At 40.8% G+C, this 22,608-nt stretch overlaps 1 protein-coding gene across 1 annotated transcript; it reads right to left on the reverse strand.

Moving 5' to 3' along the window:
• Positions 1 to 1,393: 1,393 nt before the first annotated feature.
• LOC117431937 (SPRY domain-containing SOCS box protein 1) lies at positions 1,394 to 22,264 on the reverse strand. Its single transcript, XM_034053226.3, has 3 exons — positions 22,027 to 22,264; positions 7,901 to 8,724; positions 1,394 to 3,316 (listed from the first exon to the last, which is right to left on the reverse strand). Exons 2-3 carry the CDS (start codon positions 8,592 to 8,594, stop codon positions 3,189 to 3,191), a joined length of 822 nt encoding a protein of 273 aa, XP_033909117.1. The 5' UTR covers positions 8,595 to 8,724; positions 22,027 to 22,264; the 3' UTR covers positions 1,394 to 3,188.
• Between the last annotated feature and the right edge of the window lie 344 nt (positions 22,265 to 22,608).

The raw sequence follows: 22,608 nt of genomic DNA on the forward strand, positions 1-22,608 counted from the left end.
GAAAGGCAATGTTAATGGATTTGACCTTAAATCGGGTCAGTAAAAGGATGACAAAACGACACATTATGTAAATCTACACGGCTAGAAACCACAGCTCAGGGGAGCTCACCATGTCTCCACACTAAGGGACACCAATATCTGTGCCACCATTTTGAATAGCCAGGTTTAGCCCATTAGTTTTGGGGTGTTCTGGTTGGGCATGTATGGTAAACAGAATGTGCGGATCCTAAACATGGTATACGGTGAATAAAAGTAATGAAACTAAAGCTGGAGCTCCGAGTCTTTGGAAATGAATTGGACTCTATAAAAAGGATCTCTCCTGTTACCGATTCATTCTCCAATTACAGCAGGTCAACATTACCTGCACCATCATGTGCTTTCAACTTCAGTCACAGATAAATTTGCATTCTCAGTTTACTGTTACTGTAGTGCTTTTGTGTCTAAGAAATAAGCCGTTAACAGGGGGGGGGGGGGGGGGTTGGTGTCAATTTCTAAATGTGTGTGTATCTGGAACAGAACGGTGCTGGGAATCTAGAATTGTTTTGTAAACACACATCCGCCCCCTTCACAATTTAATAAACACACAAAGATACATCCTGCCCACATATGAAAAGGGGTTTTCAATACTGCCTGTAATGGGATTACACAGCAGTAATTTGGTATGAGTCAACACAATGCTACCATTTGTGTGGAGTGATGAGAAATTAAACCGATCTGCAACCTCACGCACAGCTTAAACAAAGTGTTAATATTGCAAAAGTTCTTTCAGAACATGTCCCAATGTTGCTCTTACACAATACCGTACATTCCAGAATTGTTAAATACCTTCTGCTGCAGTCATCTGCAAAGCATTATAGCACCTTCCATCTCAATATACAACAACGCATGAACGGCTTGTACACACAGATTTTAGGATCAGAACTCAAATAGAAAAAAAATCAATTAGTTTGCAACTTTACTATTCGCAACGTAGCAGTCATTGCTTGAGCAACTTAAAACACCTCAATTGGTTATTTAAAGAATTGTACACTGATACAACACACATTTACTGTCTACCATTTCCTTAAGTAGAATATTCTGCAAAATACTTTATATATAAAGTAAAAAAAAAAATTAAAAAAAAAGGTCAAGTTAACATGGAAGGTCTGCTCAAGTCTAGCACAAAACCAGTGTAGGAGTTCATTAAACCAACACCTTACAGTACTCCAGCTTTGCATTAATTACGCATCCCCATTTCAGAATAGGATTTGGGGGATCCATAACCTCTCCACTTCAAATGTAGGCTCAGAATACTCTGTAGATTAGGACCAACCCATTCTGACCATCCCCTAACCCATAATAAAAAGGCTTCCATTGGATCAATATATTTCCATTTCATTGACAGAGTCCAGTGTTAATTTATAATAAACTTTATTAGACAGTTACAAACATTATCTACAACATAGAATAAAAAGGAAATTAAAAAGCTCCAACTGTACAGGCCTGGAAAACGACAGAGTATGGAACTGGAAAATCAGGACTGTGTACAAGCTTAGCAACCGGACAAACATGGAGGATTCACAGTGGTGACAATACAACAAGGATACAGACACAGGATCATCTGTGCAACTTCTCACCTGTTCCCTGGGAAACCGGCACAGCCAATTAAAAGGTCTGCAGGACAGTAATAAAATAAGTTGGTTTTTGGACCCAATAGTCTTATCAAAATCTCTTGTCGTTGAACCAGTCTGGACCCTTGCAGAAAGGGGTATCAAACTCCCCACTCTACAGCAGCTTGACATACATAGACCTTTTAAATCCTTTTGTGCCAAAATTAAAAACCTTGCACCTCCTTACAGGCACAGTTAAAAACAAATTTCGGTAGCAAATTTAATTTGTTGAAGTGTTCAGATAGACCATCCAAGTGTGCTTGATTTATTTTTAAAATTCTTAAGATCGGGCAGAAGGATTCCTGATTGATGAGTCAGTTGTAGTGTCTACCACACAGGCACCATAACGAAATAACTTGCATTCCAATACAAAGCTAAGCACTGAAGAGCCCTGCAGCATACCAGAATCATGGGACTACTTCCGAGGCATCTCAACTCCCAGAATGCAATTTGTTTAACTAGCCAATACAACCTCCTTCCCCTTAAATAGAGCTTGCATATTGCAAGAGCCAACATTGCTCTGTAGGTGACCTAATGAGCTCACAGGGCAAGACAATATTCACTTAGAGTAGCTCCTTTTCCAGGCTTTCCATTGGTGTTCATGCCCCTAGAATTAGACAGAGTTTCATAAAACCTGGAAGAAATTCCTCAACTCCAGTATATCTGCACTAGCTGTTCTAATAAAGAGAAGCCACATAGCTTCCAAATGGGGCAATATTTGAGTTCCACGCAACAAAGCAATAAAAATAAGCAGAACTATTTGGCAAAGCAACTTTCTGGAACTAGACCATGTGTTCAAAAAAATAAAACCAAACTTGCAGGATTAGTATACTTTCCAAAACCTCAAAAAAATCGGCTAACGTACCTGGTTTTAAAACTGGGAGGAAACCCTACCACTCGAGAATGAATCAAGAGGTTTGAAAGGACCATTAAAAATAGCAGGCGCTACAAGGAATATTGAGTTTCAAATGCAACGCCAGGATGAACCATATCTATAGACACTAACCAACTACTCACTGACTGGAATCCACAAAAACACATTGCCAACAGTCCCTCTGGTTTCTCACTGGATTGTAAAATGACACCCCAAATAAAAGCAGCCCCATTTAAAAAAGGTGATAAAATGTACCCCCCCTCCCACAAACTGGAATCTTAGTAACCCATTTCTCAGTTACAAACAGACATGGATGCCATCACAGTTCTGTTTTCAGGCTCCACAGCAGTTAACCGTTGAGCCCAAATTTGTTTAAAAAAAAAATCCATAGGTTTGACGCAAGCGACAACAAAAAGCCAGCACAAGGATTGTAATAATTAAGAAATACATGAAGACAAGGAACAGTAGCAGTGCGAAGGGGGGTTTGTGGCAACGACTGTCCAATCGGCAAATATAATAGGCTGAAGAGGTGGGGGGGGGGGGGGGGGGGGGGTTGAGTGAAGTCAACATGGATCTGGTTAACAGACAAGCAAATCGTCGAGGGACAGCGGCTTCTGGTTCCCGTCTCCCGCACAGTCCAGTTGGTTCTACCGCAGGCACGCCAATCATTGGTAGAGTAGATAGTTCTTAAGGGATGCTGGCAAGGGGAGTGCATGGATTTCATTCAAGCGTTCCTTCCCTAGGGCGACCCGCACCGAACGACGAGAGAGGTCCATCAGCGGCAGTGGTTCAGCTGCAAGAACAGAGAGAGCAAGGGTGAGGTTAAACACAAAAAGGCTAATGGTTTACTAATAAAGCAGCAAACTCGGTACAACCTATGAGCTGTTCTCTCAATGCAGGGTTGGGCTAAGTAACCATGGGAGAGAAGCATAGTTGGTAGTTTGATCGGTAGTAGTCTATACTTCGTGTCATGGAGAGTACTTCTTTTTTTAAAAAAAGTATAACAATTAATGGGTTCATAATACAAGAAATCAGGCTGCAAATCATTCAAACCCTTTCAAATTTAAAATAGCGGCATTTCACAATGCCTAGATCTATACCCAGCACTTAAAACTACCCTGCCTGAATCAATATACACACACACAACACTCCACCAGACTAGAAGGAGGATGCTCCAGGCAAGCAAAATGTCAAAGCTTTCAACTGAAAGCAGTGATGTAAGCTCCCAGCATTTACTAAGATAAGAATCAGAAAGTACAAAGGTCGTGCTTCAGATAAAGCAGGTTTAATAGAGAATGGCACCACTTTGGGAGTGGTCTTTCCAGGCGAGTTAATTTATGCACAGAAAAGGTGGGTTCCTTTTGTAAATCCCATTTTGTACAGCTATGGCCAAAAGAATCACCGTCACTTTGCATAGCTGAATGATCCGTTTATCATTTATGTTAAACCAAGTGGAAGGGCCCTCCAGGACTGTGATTGGACAGACCTGCTCTACACCCCGCCTCCCAAAAAAGGTGCCAGTGGCTGTTTCAAAAGACTAAGGCTATGCATCATCCACTTTGTTCATGATGGGAGAGTCATCTGGATATGTGCACATCACCCATGGAAGTAAACAGAACATCTGCCAGTGGACCAAGACAGACCTTTCTGCAGCCAAGCTCCAATCTCATGCAGCTGAACAATCATGTGGGTTTACTGTTTCTACTGCATCTAAATATGAAAACACCTGTATCCTGAATGTACTGTACCATACCATTGCAATTCCAGTCAACGTATTCCCCCCACCCCCGAGATTATTTAACAGCCTAAACGTAAATCAGGTACGTTTACTGTAAAAAAAAGTTGCTAGCAAGTTAGGCCTTCCTGTTATTGCAGGAAATTCAGCCTACCAGTGGAACAGTGCAAGTGGCAAGAAAGGAATACAGCATCACTACAGTGTAACGGATAGTAACTGTCCATCTGTTTGCAACTTTGATCAGTGAACGTCAAACATCTGGCCACTTACCAGATACAATAAGCCTTTGTTAGGCTTTCAAACACCCTTAAGTAGGGAGATGTGTGGATAAAATTCACCAGCCAGCCAAGAGTTCATGATGCATCTGATCCTACTACATAGTGACAGGCTTGAACTTACCACATCACAGTGTCTTGGAAGCCAGGATGTATATGTCATAAGAGTGACTAAGATTTAATAGGACACTGTTGTGGGGACTAGACAATTAGCCCTTGGCTGTCAAGTCTAATGCAGTTTCCTTACAAACCGCAATATGGAGAGCAAAGCCAGCGTTTCTGGCATTAGTCCCTTGAAGCAGTGTCACATTACTCAATTTTGACAGTACAAGATGAATCTGATACACAGACCTTGTACTGCACTAGAGAACCGATGCTCAAGTACAAGACATGAAAATCAAGGGGTTGGGATGATCAGGCAAGTAAAATAAATAATTTCAGTGCAATATATCCTGAGGCGTACAAATACAGATTACAAGCAAGTGGGCATTACACGTGCTTTGATATTTTGAGAGAGTCTCAAAACAGTAGTTCAACAGGTGCTCAGTTCGTTCTGGTTGAAATCAGAATTGTTGGCGATTACTTGTCTGCCAAACTAATTAATAGATGCATTGTTTCAAATGTTCAGTACTTCTACTCTGAGTACAGGTATTAGGCCACTTGTGGAATAATCATGGCTCTACACAGTACTACAGCCTAGTCCTCTCCAACAAAAGTGCATCAATGACTGTTGCAGGCAGCATTACAGTGGGTTCACAGCCTTGAGAAGTACTGTGTGGTCAACCTTCATGAGGGATGCCTGCCAGGGATCAGAACTCTCACTCAGTGCTGCACTACGTAAACAATGAAGGCCTTCAGGCTTGTTTTGTAACTGTAGCAGTGATAACCCTTTTCCAAAGGTTGCCTGGCAAAATCGGCGGTTCTGAGGTAATCCAAGCCAAGTAAAATTCAGCTCAATCACCCCCCTTCTCTCTGCTTCAGAAAAACTCCAAACAAACAATGTACATTTTAGATCAACACACACATATCTGACTGGAATATACTGCAGTATCAATACGGGTTAGAAAACTTCAAACAACGCAGCACCACACCAGACAAGCACTTTGCCATGAATAATTCTCATCAGTAGCGCCGGTCAAGGTTAATTATTTATTGAGCTCTGGGGGTTGTAAATAAACTTGGTAAATATTCATTAAATGCCAGTTATCTTCTACACCAACACATTGTGTAAACAGAAGGCATCTATTGTAATATTGCTTTGCTCAAACCTTTGCAGCCCAAGAGAAAAGGTGTCTTGTCAAGTTATATCAACACACAGCGTGCGAGGCCCAATATCTACATTTCGAAAGCCACTAAAAGTAGGCATGTCTTTGAAAAGACATTTGGATTACCCAAGAGAGCAAATTACATTTGTTCAATATATCAGAACTCTAGTCACTGCCAAATCTCATTTAGAAGCAGCATTTCATTTGTAATTTCCAGCACATATCAAATGCTTCCGGTTTGGCACTTGCATTGAACAGAACAGAATATTCAAAAGCTGGAGCAATGCATTAAAATGGTTTGACCATGCATGAAGTTAACGGCATATCAGTTAAACTATCAAAGGGTTTCATAGACAGAAGATGCTCAAAGCTTGATGTTCCACTTACTGTACCAGCTTTCCTTCAAGGTAGATACCATGGTATTTTCTAATGCTTTGGGTTTGAATAGTGGGACAAGCAAAGGCTCCAGCTTTCCCAGAATCGGCAATCAATATTGTTAAAATAAATAAAAATAAATAAATAAATAAAATAAAAAGCCAAATGGCACAAAGTCTCTTCAGCCCTCCCCAGCCAATAAACTAGACTACATCAGAACAATATATATTTGGAAACCATCAATATAGCAAGTGTTTAACATGTTCAAAACAGACAATAAAATCTTTAACATGAGACATAGGTTGATGAACCAAAATGTTCCAAAAGCAAAGTCAAATTTTGGATTCTGTTCTTTCTGGTATTTAAAAAAAAAAAAAAAAAGTACAGTTTTCATTGCACTCCAATATTTGTACTTAACTGGTGGTGTGAAGCCAACGCAATTTCAATGCTTCTAAACAAACTACAAAAGTTGAACTTCAATTTTAAAATGCACTGTTTAGAAAACACCAAGAAGTGCTTTGGATAGTGGTGTATGCACAAATATGAACACAATTCTCTCAAAACACCATTCCAAGCTGTACAAGCTTCTCCCCTCCAGACAAAGCCTCAATTACAGCACAGCATGAAAAGGGATCAAGTACAACAGACCTGATCAAACAAGGACCAGAACTTTGCCACAATAAAAAAAACATTTCAGGGGCAACTACCACACTATTGTGAAATACCTGGGTCAAAGTGCACATATTCCCTAAAACTAGCATGTCCTCCCCCCAGTCCACCTACTGCCAACTCGCAAATGTTGTCATTTCAGAGAATCGTTCTTAGTTCCAGAATGTACCGTAGGGACAGGAACACTGGCCTCTGAACAGGGAGTGCTGCACAGCAACCACAGACTAACACTGTTAATCTGACCCACGTGAAGGGTCACCATGTCAGGCTGACAATGCAATCCATTTCACAACCAGTCACAGCCCTTACCCAATATCAAGTAGAATTTCAAACTCATTTAAAGCTGTATGCCAGGTTTATGCTTTTTTTTTTTTTTTTAAATGCTTTGCAAGCCATTTAAAACATACCTTTAATGCTTGAAAGTCTACAAGTAGGATTTTAAAATGCAGTGCATTTGCTTAAACACTAATTATCTTCTGAAATTTAAATCTGCTTTTTCTACTGCACATATCATGATGAAACTGAATTAGCCAGAGCATCATACACTGGTAATCCAGTGCTCTTAAAGTTCCATTTAGCCACTTCAGCCCTTGAAAGACTATGGGCAGGGGGACCACAGAGTGTGTGTGTGTGTGTGTGGGCATGGCAACAGACTTCAGCAAAACTGGTTACAATTTCAACCCAAGCACAGCTGCACCAGACAGACCACAAAGCCCCACCCCATGATGAGCAACCCGTGTGCCCAAGGTCAGCAGTTTGGTTAGTAGTTCCTTTCAGTAAAGGATCCTCAGATTTAATACAGTAATCTAAAATCAGAAGCTATCTGATACCTGCAGCATGCACTGGAGAAAACGTACAGTATAAAACGCCACACTTGAGTGGAACAGTATAAAAGGTCTCCCATACAAGTGGAAACAGTGTTGGAGTTTACTTTAGTGTTACAGTTTGTACTTCCATCTGGTGTAATGCAGGCCCTGGCTAGGAGATGGAATAACCACCCCACCCCCGGAAATGTATTCACAAACAATTCAGTTTAAACAATGCTCTGAAATACTTACGATCAAGTCCATTTATGTATCGAATTCGGATTTCACAGTGTCCCCAGACAGCACTAACTACAGGGTGGAGTTTTTTACCCTTCAGTCCCGCAAAAGCAACTCCTAAATATTGTCCGTCCACAATAAAACTGAGCGTCCCCTCGTCCATATCCAACACCACCAACAAGGAATCTGGTACAATGAAAGTCTCGTCGGGTTCCAGAAACGCTGGGTACGTTTTACTTGGTTGATTCTTGCCGTCGTGGCACAGTTTGTTCCTCCCGAGATCCCAGCCCCAGGATTCATGGTTATTCCCAACTAGTGCCGTGTATCCTACCGAATGCAAAGGAGCTTCCGACGTTGCAACTCCCACTACCGCATGCGTGCCTCTTTGTCGCATTGCCCAGCAGATCTCCCACACGTGAAGTCCTCTGGTGTATCCTACTTTACCTCTGATCCCATCTGTGCTCTGTGCCACCGGATGCCGGTGAAATATTAACTGGTTCTCCTCTTTTACGAAGATGTTTAAGGAGCGGTCATCGTTGTTCCACGAGTGCAGTATCTGCACCGCGTGAGGAACAGGCGGCATGTCTAACAGCATGTCCAATCGTGCCGGCTTGCTGTAATCAAGAGCCTGCAGCTCAAGTTTGAGAGGTCTGAAAGCCGGGTCCCTCATATCTACTGTCTTTATCCCTCCTGGAACTTTCTGCCCCATGTTCAAGTTGCCCACTTGTCCTCTATAAAAACCAGTAACTCCGCCTCCACCACCTTATCCTCCAAATCGGTTGGTGGTTGTCAGCAAGTTGTAAGGAGACTGGGTCAAAGTGGGTGCCAGTCAATATCACCTAGAGACTGTAGGAAAAAAAAAAAAAAAAAAGCTAGTTAATTATTAGACAGCCAACCTTTACCCTATTCCCCAAACCAGGACTAGATGTACAATAAAATGCTCTTAACTATCAATTAATCAAAATGTATGTCATTGGAATTCCAACCTAGGTTCACAAGATAAAATGCCACCAAAAAAAAAAAAGCATGTTTTATACCCTATACAGTAGTGGGGTGGATTATTAAAAGGTTACTACAGGTAAAACAAGAAAACAAGATGCTTGACAGCCATCAATGCAGCACCTGGATTGCTTTAGTTCACTTTAAGAATTCGGGTTCAGAACACACACAACCATTTCCTTTAAAAAGGCCTTGTCTAGTCTGAAGAGAACAGGAAAAGCAATATTAATGTCTGGCCGGAAACAAAGGGGAGGGGGATCAGCTGCGTCCTTTTGAAGGAAACCATAACTGGCAAAGGTCGGCTGGCATTCCAAAGGGGTACAAGCCAAGAAACGTCAGCATTTCACGTGTCATTATTCAGACAGGCAAGCCTCTGCAAGCACAGCAGCTGAACGCATTCGCTGCTAGAAGTCTCCAATACCGGTGTATTTCAGTCACTTAACTAGGATCTAAAATATCTTAAGCTTTGGGGAAAAAAAAACAGGGAGCGTTAGCAAGTTGGAGATTAAAAGCATACAATGTTTATGACCTACTTCAGATCAAAAACTAAATTTCCTGCACTAATCTGTACAGAGCAAATGCTTCTGCACTGAAATGACCTCAGCAGCACCGGTTTTGAAGCGATCACCTTTCTACCGATCCAGATTGTTTACCATACCTTAGCTGAAAGATAGATTCGTCTGCTCTCTTGTTGCTTGCAAAAGGAAAAGTTCTTTCTGCACACAGGTACCCAAAAGTTCAAAACACAGGACAGCCTTTCACTGGCAGAAGGGACCACCTGCACAAAGCATGGTCTTACCTGTCTGAAATAACCTCCTTCAGAACAGGTCCTTTTCTGACACACTATTCTTACAAAACAAGCTGGAAAGAAACCAAAAAAGAGACAGACATTCACAACTGCTGTAGAAAACAGGACAGTTGCTTAGTTTCCAGAGGCAGATACAGCCCAGGAGGAGCTTGTAGTGCACAACTCGAGACTGAATTCTAGTAAAACAAGGACATTCCTGCAGTGCACACTCAAGACAAGACAGGAGCGCGTCACATCGTGGATCAGGGTTCAACTGTGTTTCCAGTGCCATATTCCTGTCACACAGATTTACCAAGACAAGGAAAGGCCTACAAAAAAATGTGACCAATAAGCGACTGACACATCATAAAACTGCATGCAACACTGCCCATTTAAAAGTAAATGGGAATCATTGGGCACCAAAGTTGCTCAGGAATAAGGAAAACATTGCACTTATACAGCGCCTTTCATGACCAGCTCCTCTCAAAGCACTGAACACATTTTAGCTGAGCAATATTAAAACATTTGTTAGGTCAGCTCTTTAAAAAGAAAACAATGTGTAACCTTCAGGCATCGTACCAGGAAATACATTTTCAAAACCACATAGGTTCTCAAAACGAGATTTAAAAACAGGAACAGACCCTGTTCTGACTAACGCTGGCAGGGAATTCCCAAGACGAGGTACGAGAATGTCCTTTCACCTTGGTATGCATTTTAAACTGTTCAAGTCACAGCAACTGCCGTGCTGTGAGTGTAGTGTAGGGCCAGGGATTTATGGGAGAATTCAGCGAGATATAAAATGGAGCAAGACCAAAAAATGCCTTAAAAAAAAAAGGTAAGGAATTGGATGTTAATTCACTCAGAATCGTACCAAAAGTCAAGTCAAGTCAATGCAACAAAAGTATGTGTGAAGTCTTTGTGGCATTTTGAATAATCTGAACATGAGAAAGTGATCAGGCAAGTATGCAGGATCAGCAATTTAAGAATAGCAAAACCAATCTCTGAACACGAATTTAAACTTCTCCCATCTCGCAACTTTCCCACCACAGTCTAAAGTGATCTAGATTCTAAGTCAGGCAGAACATGGCATTTTGGGTTACCAACAGGCTACTGAACCTTCCTGGCAGCCACACATTCCTCCAGCCTTAACTCACTGCAGTTGGTTCAAATGCACCAGTTCTGGTTATCACACTAAATCAACGCCCTCCACAAAAGGATTCGCTTAAATGCATACCAGACACCAGCACAGTTCAAAGGGTGGGGGGGTATTTAAATGAGTTCAGTGGTTCTTCCGTTAATTCAAGGAACAGAAGCATTAAAGTAAAAGCAGCAGTCAGTGTATTCTTAAGACTGCACCGTTTTTAAAATTAGCCATGTGTTCAAATGCTCTCTACTCCATCACAGAAGATGTGCACTTAACTTGGTGGAGCTTGTTTCTCCTTACTTGTATGCAAGTCACTTATTTTACACAGCCAGAAAGAAATGAACAGTACTTATTACTGCCTAACAGGAAGTAAGGCTTAAAAATGACCAGTTATTAGGCAGTGGCTACAAGCATAGAAGTCTGGTTACATTTTATACAGAGAATGTCTGAAACTTCTGGGACAGGTTGGATTCTAAAAGCAGTTCCAAAGCTTCCACTCTATACCAACACTGCCTTTTAAAAAGGTCTCGTTCTGCACGGAACCAAGACAATAGCTGAAGTATTAACTTGAAATACTTCGGCAGAATGCAAGCTGTCTGATAAAAATAAAACACGTTTCCCCGAACAACAATTGACAAAACCATTATGAGGTTATCTTTAGAAAAGGCCAGTTAAAACACATTAAGAGATGACAAATGTTGAGGATTAAATTGCTGTGTTCCTTGACAAAGACAGATTACAATAAAAATGTTTCACAAATCTATTTTGATGCAACTTTATTTGCAGTGGGCAATTAAATACAAGGCAATGATTATGAAAAGGCCAAATGACAAAATTATAGCGCTTCATTTTATCCTTAAATAGCACACCCTCCCCCAGCTTCAGAGACCACAAACTATGCACCATCTGTCTAGCAAAGGAAGCTTTTACTGAAATGTTGCAGAGTCAAAATGATTTGCTCTAGTGCAGTTTCAGACACAGCTGGTCAACTAGATAAAGCATCCCAGTTTACACTTCCATAGTCCTTGACTGTTCCCCCTCCCTCGCACTACTATAGAAAGCGGTTTGCACCAAGAACAAAAATCTAAACTACACTTACTGAAACTCACCCACTGACTAGACAGGTTCAATGACTCCTCTCTCCTTGGCAACACTGCCCAGCAAGTCTCAATCAGTTGGGGTCAGGTTAAGGTCACTAATGTTTAGTTTTAGTGCAAGCCTGCAGACAGTTGAAAGTAAATTGCTTAAGAATAGAGTACTGTATCACCAAGCCCTTAATCTAGCAGACTGCAACCCATAGGGATCTGTAGTTGCAGATTTAATGGAAAGAGAGAAGTGGTGGTTTCCATTTGAACAGCAGAAAACAGAATCCAAAAGTTTAACTGCTAGACAGGATCTTAAATCAATCTGACCTCCCAATGAGAAGCACTTTGTAAAAAACGTATCCAAAAAGCAGACAGCAGTTCAGGTTAATTTGTTTCCTTCCCGCTGGTAAGAAGTCTGGAAGGGAACACTAGTGCCAGTGTTTCATGTTGTAGTCCCAATTGGACGCTGCGCAATCTAAACCATGCCCTGTCTCCTGCCAGGGTAAAGCTTCCGTTGTGCTCGGACTGAAAATGGATCTGAATGGTTCCTGTGTTACACCAAAAGAAAAAGGTTACAACAATCCGGAGAAACAGCCTAAATTAGAATTACAGTTGCAACAGGCAGATCCAGTGCTGCATGCCTAACAGAACTTCAGCTAAGCCTCAACAGAACATCTTAAAAGTGACCTCCAGAATACTGCTAGACTGAAACACTACAGCACTGCCCGGTTTACAGATTCATTCTTACAGTCCATGCGCCTTAAATCCAGGAACACGACTTAATCATGCACTTTAAAACATTGCTCTGCCAATTACTTTTGAGCAATTCAAAGTATACCGCAACACTTTCACAGCCTTGTTGTGGCAATACAAAACTGTTGTAGGAGAGAAGTTTCACTCTTTTGCAAGAAGCGACAAAAACATAACGGATGTCAAGTTATTAAATGTAGCAATAAAAAAAGCTAACTGCTTCTAAAATTATTCATTTAGCCACAGAGTAATTATTCATATGTAGTCAATTAAATGAGAGCCTGTGTGTTTAATACATGTGTTTCCAGAACTAAAGTCTACAGGACTCAAACTTTGATAACTGCGCTATTTGGATTGGCATTAATTTCCATGGATGGATTTTTTTGGCAAAGATGGAAGCTGCTTTATGCAAAAGCTGTACAACCGAAGCACAAAATCCCCCTCCCTAAGCAAGAACAAGCCAGCAGGTATGCTCGTCTCACCACTTATAATAGAATGGGTTTAAGCAGCAAGAAAGCCTGGCCACAGCATTCAAGTTAAACAAAAGGGTCCCATTACAAAGCCCTGTTTACCCCTTGATCCACTATGCTTTCAATTTCCATTGCTTAGCACACTACAGAACAAGCATTATTGAAGCTGAAGGTGTTAACATTGGGTTAATATTTCCAAGTTTGAAATTCCCCAGATTTATTTAAAGAATTCTCATGTCATTGGATGTTTTTGCAAGAGGACTCAACCATGAACCACCAGTTAGAAGGAAAAATCTACCACTTAAACAATACCCCCTTGATTCACATCAGAATGTCTGCAGAGGAAGGTGCAGGCCATGGAATGTTGCGTGTGAGAAGTTCTGTCACATTTGTGGTTACTGAACTAGCAAAGAAATAAAAAAGCATGGAGGTTTAAAACCATGAAGGATCATTTGGGTGACAAGATGGCAGACTATTTGTATCCGTTTCGCTGTTGACTGATGTACAATGCTTAAGTAACCTAGTGCCTATAAATTAACCTGCCATAGAAAACAATTATTTTTTTATTATTTATTTCTTAGCAGACACCCTTATCCAGGGCGACTTACAATCGTAAGCAAATACATTTCAAGTGGTACATGCAAGAATAAAATGACAAGTCTTTACAAGCAATAGAACTATGGCTGCAGAGTATAAAATTGTACCTGGTTAGGTAATCTGATGAAATAAAAAAAAGGTAGGATTACTAAAAGTGTAACCATTTAAAAAAAAGTGCTTCTAACCTTTGACTCTCACACAGACATGAAGCAGTTGATACTTGTGATTTAAACTGAGTATCACTGTACAGCATACCTTCGTGCCCTGAACAGGTTGAGATTACAACATGCATCATGTTCCTGTTGTGAAATAGCTATGACTAATCTATTTCCAGATTCACCCTACATGCCTAAAGTATTAACAGGGAGTGCTCTGCCATCACATGATGCAGCATGTTAAGATGTGCTCAAATAAGCCCAGTTTAAACAAAGTACATATAAGGAGTTGACTGCTTGCCTAATTCTGTATGAATACAATATTTAATTAAGTTATAAATCTATTAAATGCTGGATATTAAATCCATTAAGATTAGGTAAATTTCCACTGCGCTAGTATTTAAAATGTAATAGACTGGCTAAGTGTGCAGTCTCTGAAATACCAAACACACAAACCTGACCACAACCCGAGCATTACATCATCTCACCAGATGCTTGAAGCGGCCGCAATGCCTCTGTCTGTTTGCCATCAGCAGGGTGGCACATTCTGAGCTCCCTGCATGGCGTTTAGAATGTGGAATCGATACGAGGGAGGTCATTCCGAAGCACTTCCAAGGCTGGCAGCAATTTCTAGTATTTGCTGGTCTCCCTTTGGCATGAAATCGGATCATAGGCAAAAGATTGGGTATACCAGGTCAAGTGAGCAAAAGCTTCCGCTACCTTGGTCCAAATCAATTTTATATCGTACTATAGCAGGGCTGCCACAAAACCCTGTACATCAGACCCAATTCTTGTGGAAGAGTAGTGGAGACTTCACTGTGCCAATTTAAGCATCCCACTCCTCGCCCCTAGACCAACATTCGCAAAAGCTGCTCTTGTGATGCATGAACCAGTCTTGTTTTGTATATTGTAGACATACACCAGATTCAATATTAGACCACAAACACATTGCAGCTTGGCACCAATTATTCAACTGCTGTGGAAACCATTCTATTTCTCGTTATAACTCGTTGCAAAAACCGCTGAAGCAGCAGGGGAGTTAACCAGCCAAACTGGCTTTCAGAATAAATAATCTTGGAGAACTTCCCCCTCCTACCCAAAAAACTGCTCAGAAGGAAGGAGTCACTGTGGTTTAATAGAAGAACCAGCTGTACCACTTCAACAAATTCAGTGGTGTTTTATACCAGTGCCTCTTAAAGCCGTCATTAAGTGACATTTCCCCCCTTCAACCCCAGAGCGGCAGGACAGCAGAGGCCTCTGGCCTGCACGGGGCTCCAGGTTTACAGACGCAAAGCCACTGGGGTCCCATTCGTACGGAATAAGACAGCAAGCAATCCAGCTCCAAATGAAGTTTGAGTTTGACAGGTCCAGTTTCTTCGTGCTAGCTAGACAGGCCAAGAATGTACTGTACTCCCCTGTACAAACCACAGCATATTTTTAGTCAGATTTCAATGCCACAAAGTAAAATGTAAATAAAAATCTACCACAGCATTTATCAAAATCCACCAGCCTTGTCTATAAATCAAGTTAGGATGGTTAGGTGTTACTGTAGAGCAGGATAAATTAAAGAGCCAAGTGTTAGTAAAGAACTGCATCAAACACCCCATTAACTCGACTTGCCATTGTCGCCCTTTGAGTTGTGCACGAGACAATCAACAGCACAACAGCCATTACTTGCTGGTACAAAATGTGCACAGCAAGGATAGCGATTCAGACAATGCATGTCTGTACTAGGTATTTGTGCAAGTTTTACAAATAAAAACTCAATATGGAAAACTATGCAGGTTTGAGTTAAAAGCAAAATACAGAAAAAGGTTTGTAGAGCCACCAAGTGAACCCCTGCACTAAGAGCAAAGTGTTCATATATTGGGAGGAACGCCACTGCAGTTCCTCAGTATAAACACAGGTTACAAAGATCGGGTTGTGTAGCAGCTACCACTGCAGTACCTAAAAGCAACTGCATTTATTTTTAAAAAGCCAGTTTGGAAAGTGATACACAGAAGGGAAACATTAAAGTACAGCGCTACTCAAAACACAGGTTCAATATCGATACCAGCCTCCCACATCATGAACACCACCTTGGATTCCTTTACACTATTGAAGAGCCATCACCAACACCTCTAGTAAAAATAAGTACCTTAGGAGGTCAATTCAGTTACTTCTTCCAACATCAATTCACACTTGTTCAGTTGACATCTGGGAAAAGGAGACTATCCTAGATCAGTCACAACAATAAGCTAGTTCAACCAGCAAGCCGCGTTAAAACACCAATTATGTAAGTCTATGGGTGAAGAGCTACTTACATACCATACTTTGCTTCTCACAGGTGCTGCATAAGACTTGGAGCTACTGTTTGGAAATGTTCACTAGAAATGGATAAGCCCCCCCCCCGGGACTTCAGATGCTTGCTCGGGCCCACATGCATCTCCTAAAAATTAACTCATCTGACAAGTTAAATGCGAGGCCAATATGTTTTTTTCTATAGAGGAGACCTTGTCATAATCCTTTAACTCAATTATATGCAATGTTGCCTTGATTAAGCCCAAGCAGCGCCTTCCAACAGCAGTTTGAGACACTCAATCCTCAAGGTACAGAGGAAGTGACCCCTCCACCACGTGGGATCATCATCTTGAATGCCTCTCTGCATCTATTAGCAGAGTCTGCATGTGTCAGACGGCTGCATGGATATTTGAATGAACAGTGTTCATACAGCGCTGACAGATGGTCACGCTGGCACACTCGCAAATTAATCCATCACGCAACTGAGAATCCCATCAGCAACCTCCCAAAACCAATTCTGCATAACCCCATGTGCACTTCTCAGTTTAAATAGGACTCTCACTGTCTGGGGCTTTAAGAGAAATAGTTCAAAAGGCAAAGTTATTGGGCAAAACCCCAAAACGCAAATAAAGTACTGTAGTGCATGAACAAGACCCTCCAGCAAAGCAAAAAAAACAACCACACACACACTAAATCATTACTTGTCCTTAAGGCACATAGAGGGGTCAGAACTTGATGCAGAACTCAAGAGACTGATCTTAAAACAATAGTGTATCCTTGCCCTGGCTTCATGTCTGCACATTTAAATCATACAGCTAGGAGCTTGCTATCTGAAGACAACCAGCAGCAATACCAGTGATCTGCTGCAGAGCATGCAACAGAGACAAAGAGTACACCCTTCCTCCACACACAATTCCTGGAAGAGCAGACCTTCTATAATAAAAAAACAACCTCTACAGACACCGCAACTGTCACCAGAGCCCTGCCCAAGTATACAGAGATCTGTTTAAAAAAATCTAGAAATATGCTAACAGTTTGGAGTAACAAATAAGCCTCCCTGAAGGTGAATAAAAGGTTAACACACACACGTTGTAGTGTATGTACACGCAGAGCACTTTACCAAGTAAATGCACAGCACAATTTGAAAAGCTCCTGACCGTAAATCTTTCTACAAGTAGCATTTGAGGACATGATGCAGCAAGTCTGACAGATAGCTGAGCAAATAGTCCTGTAGTCAACTGCAGCAACTTGGAAAAAGTAGCAGGACTTAGTACAGTGAAAACTGCTTCTAAAAACAAAACAACCACACCAGGCACTAGAGACACAGGGGTTCAGCGGACAAGACAGGAGGTCCTGCTATACTTCGTGAGCAAAGTGTCAAAAGTCTGTGTGAAACATACATACGAGCGTCCTGAAATTACACCGTCAGCCAACAAGACTTTGCCCACATACTGGACAAACTTCATCCACACCATAAATTAAATGTCACGTTCTATAGAAGCTACCAATCAGTTCAAAAATCATAAAACAAACCATTGCCTTGTGCTGCTTCCCCCCACCTCTCCCCCCCCCCCCCCCCCCAGTTCATTTTAGTGCGGTCTTCAGTAAATAAACAAATACTCAATTACAGAATCCTGGTCAGTTCATAACAACTTTATTTAACCTTGGGTCCTATTTATCAGAGCAATGCAGCACAGAATGTGCTTCAAGGATGTATGCAGTGGAGCAGGGAGTCAGCATGACATTGCAAACTCTAGGAAACCACAGACACATTGGAGTCAGGTTTTCTGAGAGACTTAAAACAGTTAACAGCTGCAGGGCCAATTCAATGACGCAGCACTCCAGCCAGAAACCTGCTACATCCAACACACAGAAGCCTGCTGAACATGTCAAATTACATTTAACTAACTTAACCCGAGATTTAAATTTATAGAACCATACCATTTTTAGTTCTCCAACACTTCACAGTAGAATTTAGAAGCACATTTTGAAAACAGCATGCATCACAAATGAAGACACATACTGTACCTAGCTATTTAGGTCAACTGATCAGGTATGAAGCAACCCCATTTGTGGCTAAAACTCGCTGTGCAACACAGGCCACAAAATTCTTATTCCACCCCCTCCCTCCAACTGTGTACCTATGACAATCATTTGCAAACAAACCCAAAAATCTTTTCCTAATATGTAGGTTAATTTGGGTAGCATTAAGCAAGCCTGACTGGCTCTGTTTAAAAAAAAAAACAAATAAAGCAAATCGTATCCTGCAAGCAAGGTAGATGAAAGTTTAACTACTTCACAGGCCAGCATATATAAAATAATAATTTGAGCTCATGGTAAAGCAATACTGACATTTAGTTTTGGCAACCCTTCTCCCAAATCTCTCCTCCTAAAGCGCAGATCTGAATGAAAAGGAATCACCTTCAAAAGTTATAATCATTTCCTTGTGTGGTACAATTAAACCACTACAGAATCTTAGTGCTTGCAGGTTCAAGCTATGTGAAGCCACTAAAACAAAAGCGAGGACTCTTAAACATGAGAAGAATGTGTCTGTTTGACAGTCCTTGACAACGTACATATCATGTTTCCCTTTAAATCAAACCCAGTAGAGGGCTTACTCAGTTCAATCTTAAGGACTCACTTTTCAGAGCAGACAGGAATCAAGTTGGGTTCGAGGTTAGAGCAAAATTCATTATTCATGTGTATACAACAAAAGGAGGACAGAAAGAATTACATTCTAGTTTAAACCTCTTTGGCTGCGACAGCTTCAATGCTCATAGTGCATATTTAGAACACACTACTGACAATGCCAACCTTGAAAATGGCCTGAATGTAAAAGGGAACTTAACTCTAAAATTATTTCAAACTGTTATCAGGTTCATTTATTGCCGTGACAGGTTACATTTCCACATGCCAATCGCAGGTGATCAGGTAGGAGGGTGTTCATTTTCTCACTACAAGCCTCACATTCCCTACCCTCAATCTGCACCTTGCTCAGTTCTGCGTGTACACTTCAGATTCCAATGGTTGGCTCGCTTTCAAATGAATAGCGTGACACACACCCAGAAATACATATTTAGTCAAATACCATGGCTACCACTCATTCCCTTGGGCAAAAACTTTCAAAAGTAATATTTGTCACAAAGATTTAAAAAATACACTTTGAGGCAAGAGTCAAAAACATTGGCTATAGTTTAACATTCGCTTCCTGAATTGAACAGCTTCGTATTTTTCTATTAAGAATCATTTACACATTTAGATGCATATTTATATTGTTATACCAGTATTCTGCAAAGCCAAAACACTTGAGAAACTGACTATCAATGAAGCTCCAGGATTAGCCGATCACCCACATGGATTAGAAGAGTTTGCCGTGTTTGGAGTAGCACGCTGCTAGATTAATCCAGGCAATTCCCTCCCTAATCCCAACTCCTCAGACATTTGAAGATTAAGGGATGGCACGACATCCTCGCAGCTTCAATGAATGGCACTACATCTCTGCAGCACAGGAGCTGTTGAAACCTGATGAGTGAAACCATACATCTGAAGTGGGAGGGTACTGCCAAATGCTACAGTGACCGCAAAAATACACAAGTGTCAGGTCAAATTGGGGGGGTATAAATAGATGGGGAACTTCACATGGCACAATTACTCTCAGTGACTGAAGGGGTTATTTAATACAATTTTAGAAGTACAGTACATGAGAGATCTGCCCAAAAGCAGAGGGTGAGCACAATAACTAAGCCAAGAACATGTTAAGTCAGTTCTGTACTCCAAGCCATACAGTAGCTCATGCATTCAGGGGATTTTGTTTTTAAAACACACACACACAAGAATGTGGCTGGTCAATAAGTTAATACAGCGATTAGGTCAATTCTGGCACTGAGTGAAAGTTGCAAGTATGTGCATTACTGTTCTAAAGTAACTTCGCAACACAGAGCACTGGGGTGTAAATAGGGAAGAAGGTGGTTACAGATCAAGCTACAGGAATGAGATCAGTGGAAGCCTGACAACCAACAGATATCGGGTAATTTAAAGAAACATCTAAAAACATGCAACACACACTACCCCATCGCCTTTATTTACTGTTTATAATATATAAATAAACACGATTTTTATTTTTAAAAAAAAACTGGTTCTTATCAAACTACATTTCAGAAAGAGCAAATTAAACGAGATGAGAAAATACTGCCTCCTAGTGGATCATACCCCGCCTTCTCACTGTCCACAATGTTTGGATAGGTTCTCGTTTCTTGCATCAGAAATATATTATCACTTATAGCTGCCGTGTTAAATGCCTCCCCACAGTGCGACCCTTGGCAGTCGCGCCTTCAATACAAGCTATTTATAGCAGACAAGAGACAAGGCAGGGGGAGAGAATGCCAGCGGCCAAGGGCTCAAAATAAACACTGAGCCTCACACCCAGACTATATATATCACTGAAGCCAGTCTGTAGCGGATATAATTCATCTTTAAAACGGGACTCAGGAGTGTCACCGGGTAGATCCCCAGCAATCTTTACCTTATTTGTGGTCTCTACAGGGGATATTTAAACTAGTATAGAAAGTTTACGTGTAGTATCTCAACTACATATTCCAGCCAGACTGTATTAAACAAGCAAACCATACTTAATTCCAGTTATTATATGGATGTATTTTGTTAAACCGAAGCTTAGAAAGGATTCTTCAGATACGTGCATCCGTTCTCTTAATTTGTTCTAGCATGCAGGTAATACTGTCTAAATGTCCTTTTTCAATATTAAAGTTTGCATTGATCCGTGAAGCCATTTGGGAGTTTGTGTCCTTTGGGAGTCGTACTAATACTGTTTACATCCATCAGTTAAATTATGCGCACACCGCCTTGATTAAAATACTTAAACTTACGGTCAATATGCAAGCCAGGCACATTTTAGCAGTTAAAGTAAAACACTATTGTAACAGTACAGAATCAGACAGGACCCAAATGCACCCACCATCGAAATATTAAAGTTTAACTGTGATGCCCATTGCAGCACTAAGAATACAAGATGTACTGCAACTGAAAAAATATATAAACTGAATTGACACAATGTAGCTAATGCAGTATCCTACAACGTTAGGTCATGAAGGCCAATAAATGTGTTACGCCGTGCTGTTTGTTGTTACCAGCGGAATAATAACACAAACTAAAGTAATTGTAGGAACAGGTTAATGTGTGTATTGGTTTGAATGTTGCTTTAGTTTTAAACAAAGCCCGATTTTGTTAAGCAAGATGTAGCGTTGTAATTCGATACGTCTGTTTTTTCATAACAAAAAGTGCGAAACGACAAACTGCAAACAATAAGCGGATTTCAAACACTTAAACACAAACCACAAACACACCACGCAAGACGTAGTTCACGCACAATTGCACACGGCGCTCGGTATAGGCGAAAACCATATCGTAGTTTATGAAGCTTCGTGTTACGTACATCACGTATATAGTTAAGCTGTCTTTACCTCGGCTGCAAACACACCACTGCCCCACTAAGGAAGCACCAAACCAGTCCAAAGCAAAAGTACTAAAATAACATTTTTTTTAACGCACGGTTCTACAAAGATAAATTCCAAATGCTTTTAAAAGTTATGACCATGAATAAAAACATTATACTTTTTTTACGAGACGTAAATAATGTTTTCTTTAAAACGGTACAGCGCGCGTACTGGTTTTGCAGAGTATTCTACACAAGCACCGATACAATTTTCACATGGTTTTCATCTCTCCGACCCTGTTAGTTTCTCACTGCTTTTGGTACAAAACGAATCCGATTCTTAAAGAAGTACACACTTTACTTAAAAAGCGAAAACAACAAACATTTATATAACATAATACAAAATAAACAGCGTTTTACTTTACCTGATTCTATTAGGGGAGGAAAATAGTAAAGGGAAGCAAAAAAATTACTCGCTTGGGTTATTCCTGTGACTGTCCATGACCAGTCCGGGTTTTTCCGCTTCTTACTTTTATTTTTTTTGCAGAATGGATTTGAATTAAGTGAGGAGATGATGGCTGCTGCAGCGAGAAAATGAAACACCAAGCTTCTTCAGTCACGTGTTACAAATAGCTCCCAGCTGCTATTCTCTGTACCGCCCAACTTCCCACCCAATTACCATATTGTATTGGATGTAACCGGGTTCTTAAAGGTGTACGGATAAACAAACAGAGTACCGGGGGTATATTGTAAAACTGGAGAACGTGTTTGATGTACTATTCCTTTAAGAGATTTAGAGATTAATTGCATCTAATCAAACCAAACGAGCAAGATGAGCTGAATAGCCTCCTCTCGTTTGTAAACTTGCTTATGTTCTAAACATGATAATACCGACTGCTGTCGAGATTGTCCGGTCAGTTCATTGCGAAACAAAACCAGCTGTTCATCGAGTCTGTCCAGTTTCTTGTTATAATGCTAAATTCACACACATTGATATTTGAAACCTT

Source organism: Acipenser ruthenus, chromosome 27 (assembly GCF_902713425.1).
Source record: "Acipenser ruthenus chromosome 27, fAciRut3.2 maternal haplotype, whole genome shotgun sequence".
Taxonomy (NCBI): domain Eukaryota; kingdom Metazoa; phylum Chordata; class Actinopteri; order Acipenseriformes; family Acipenseridae; genus Acipenser; species Acipenser ruthenus.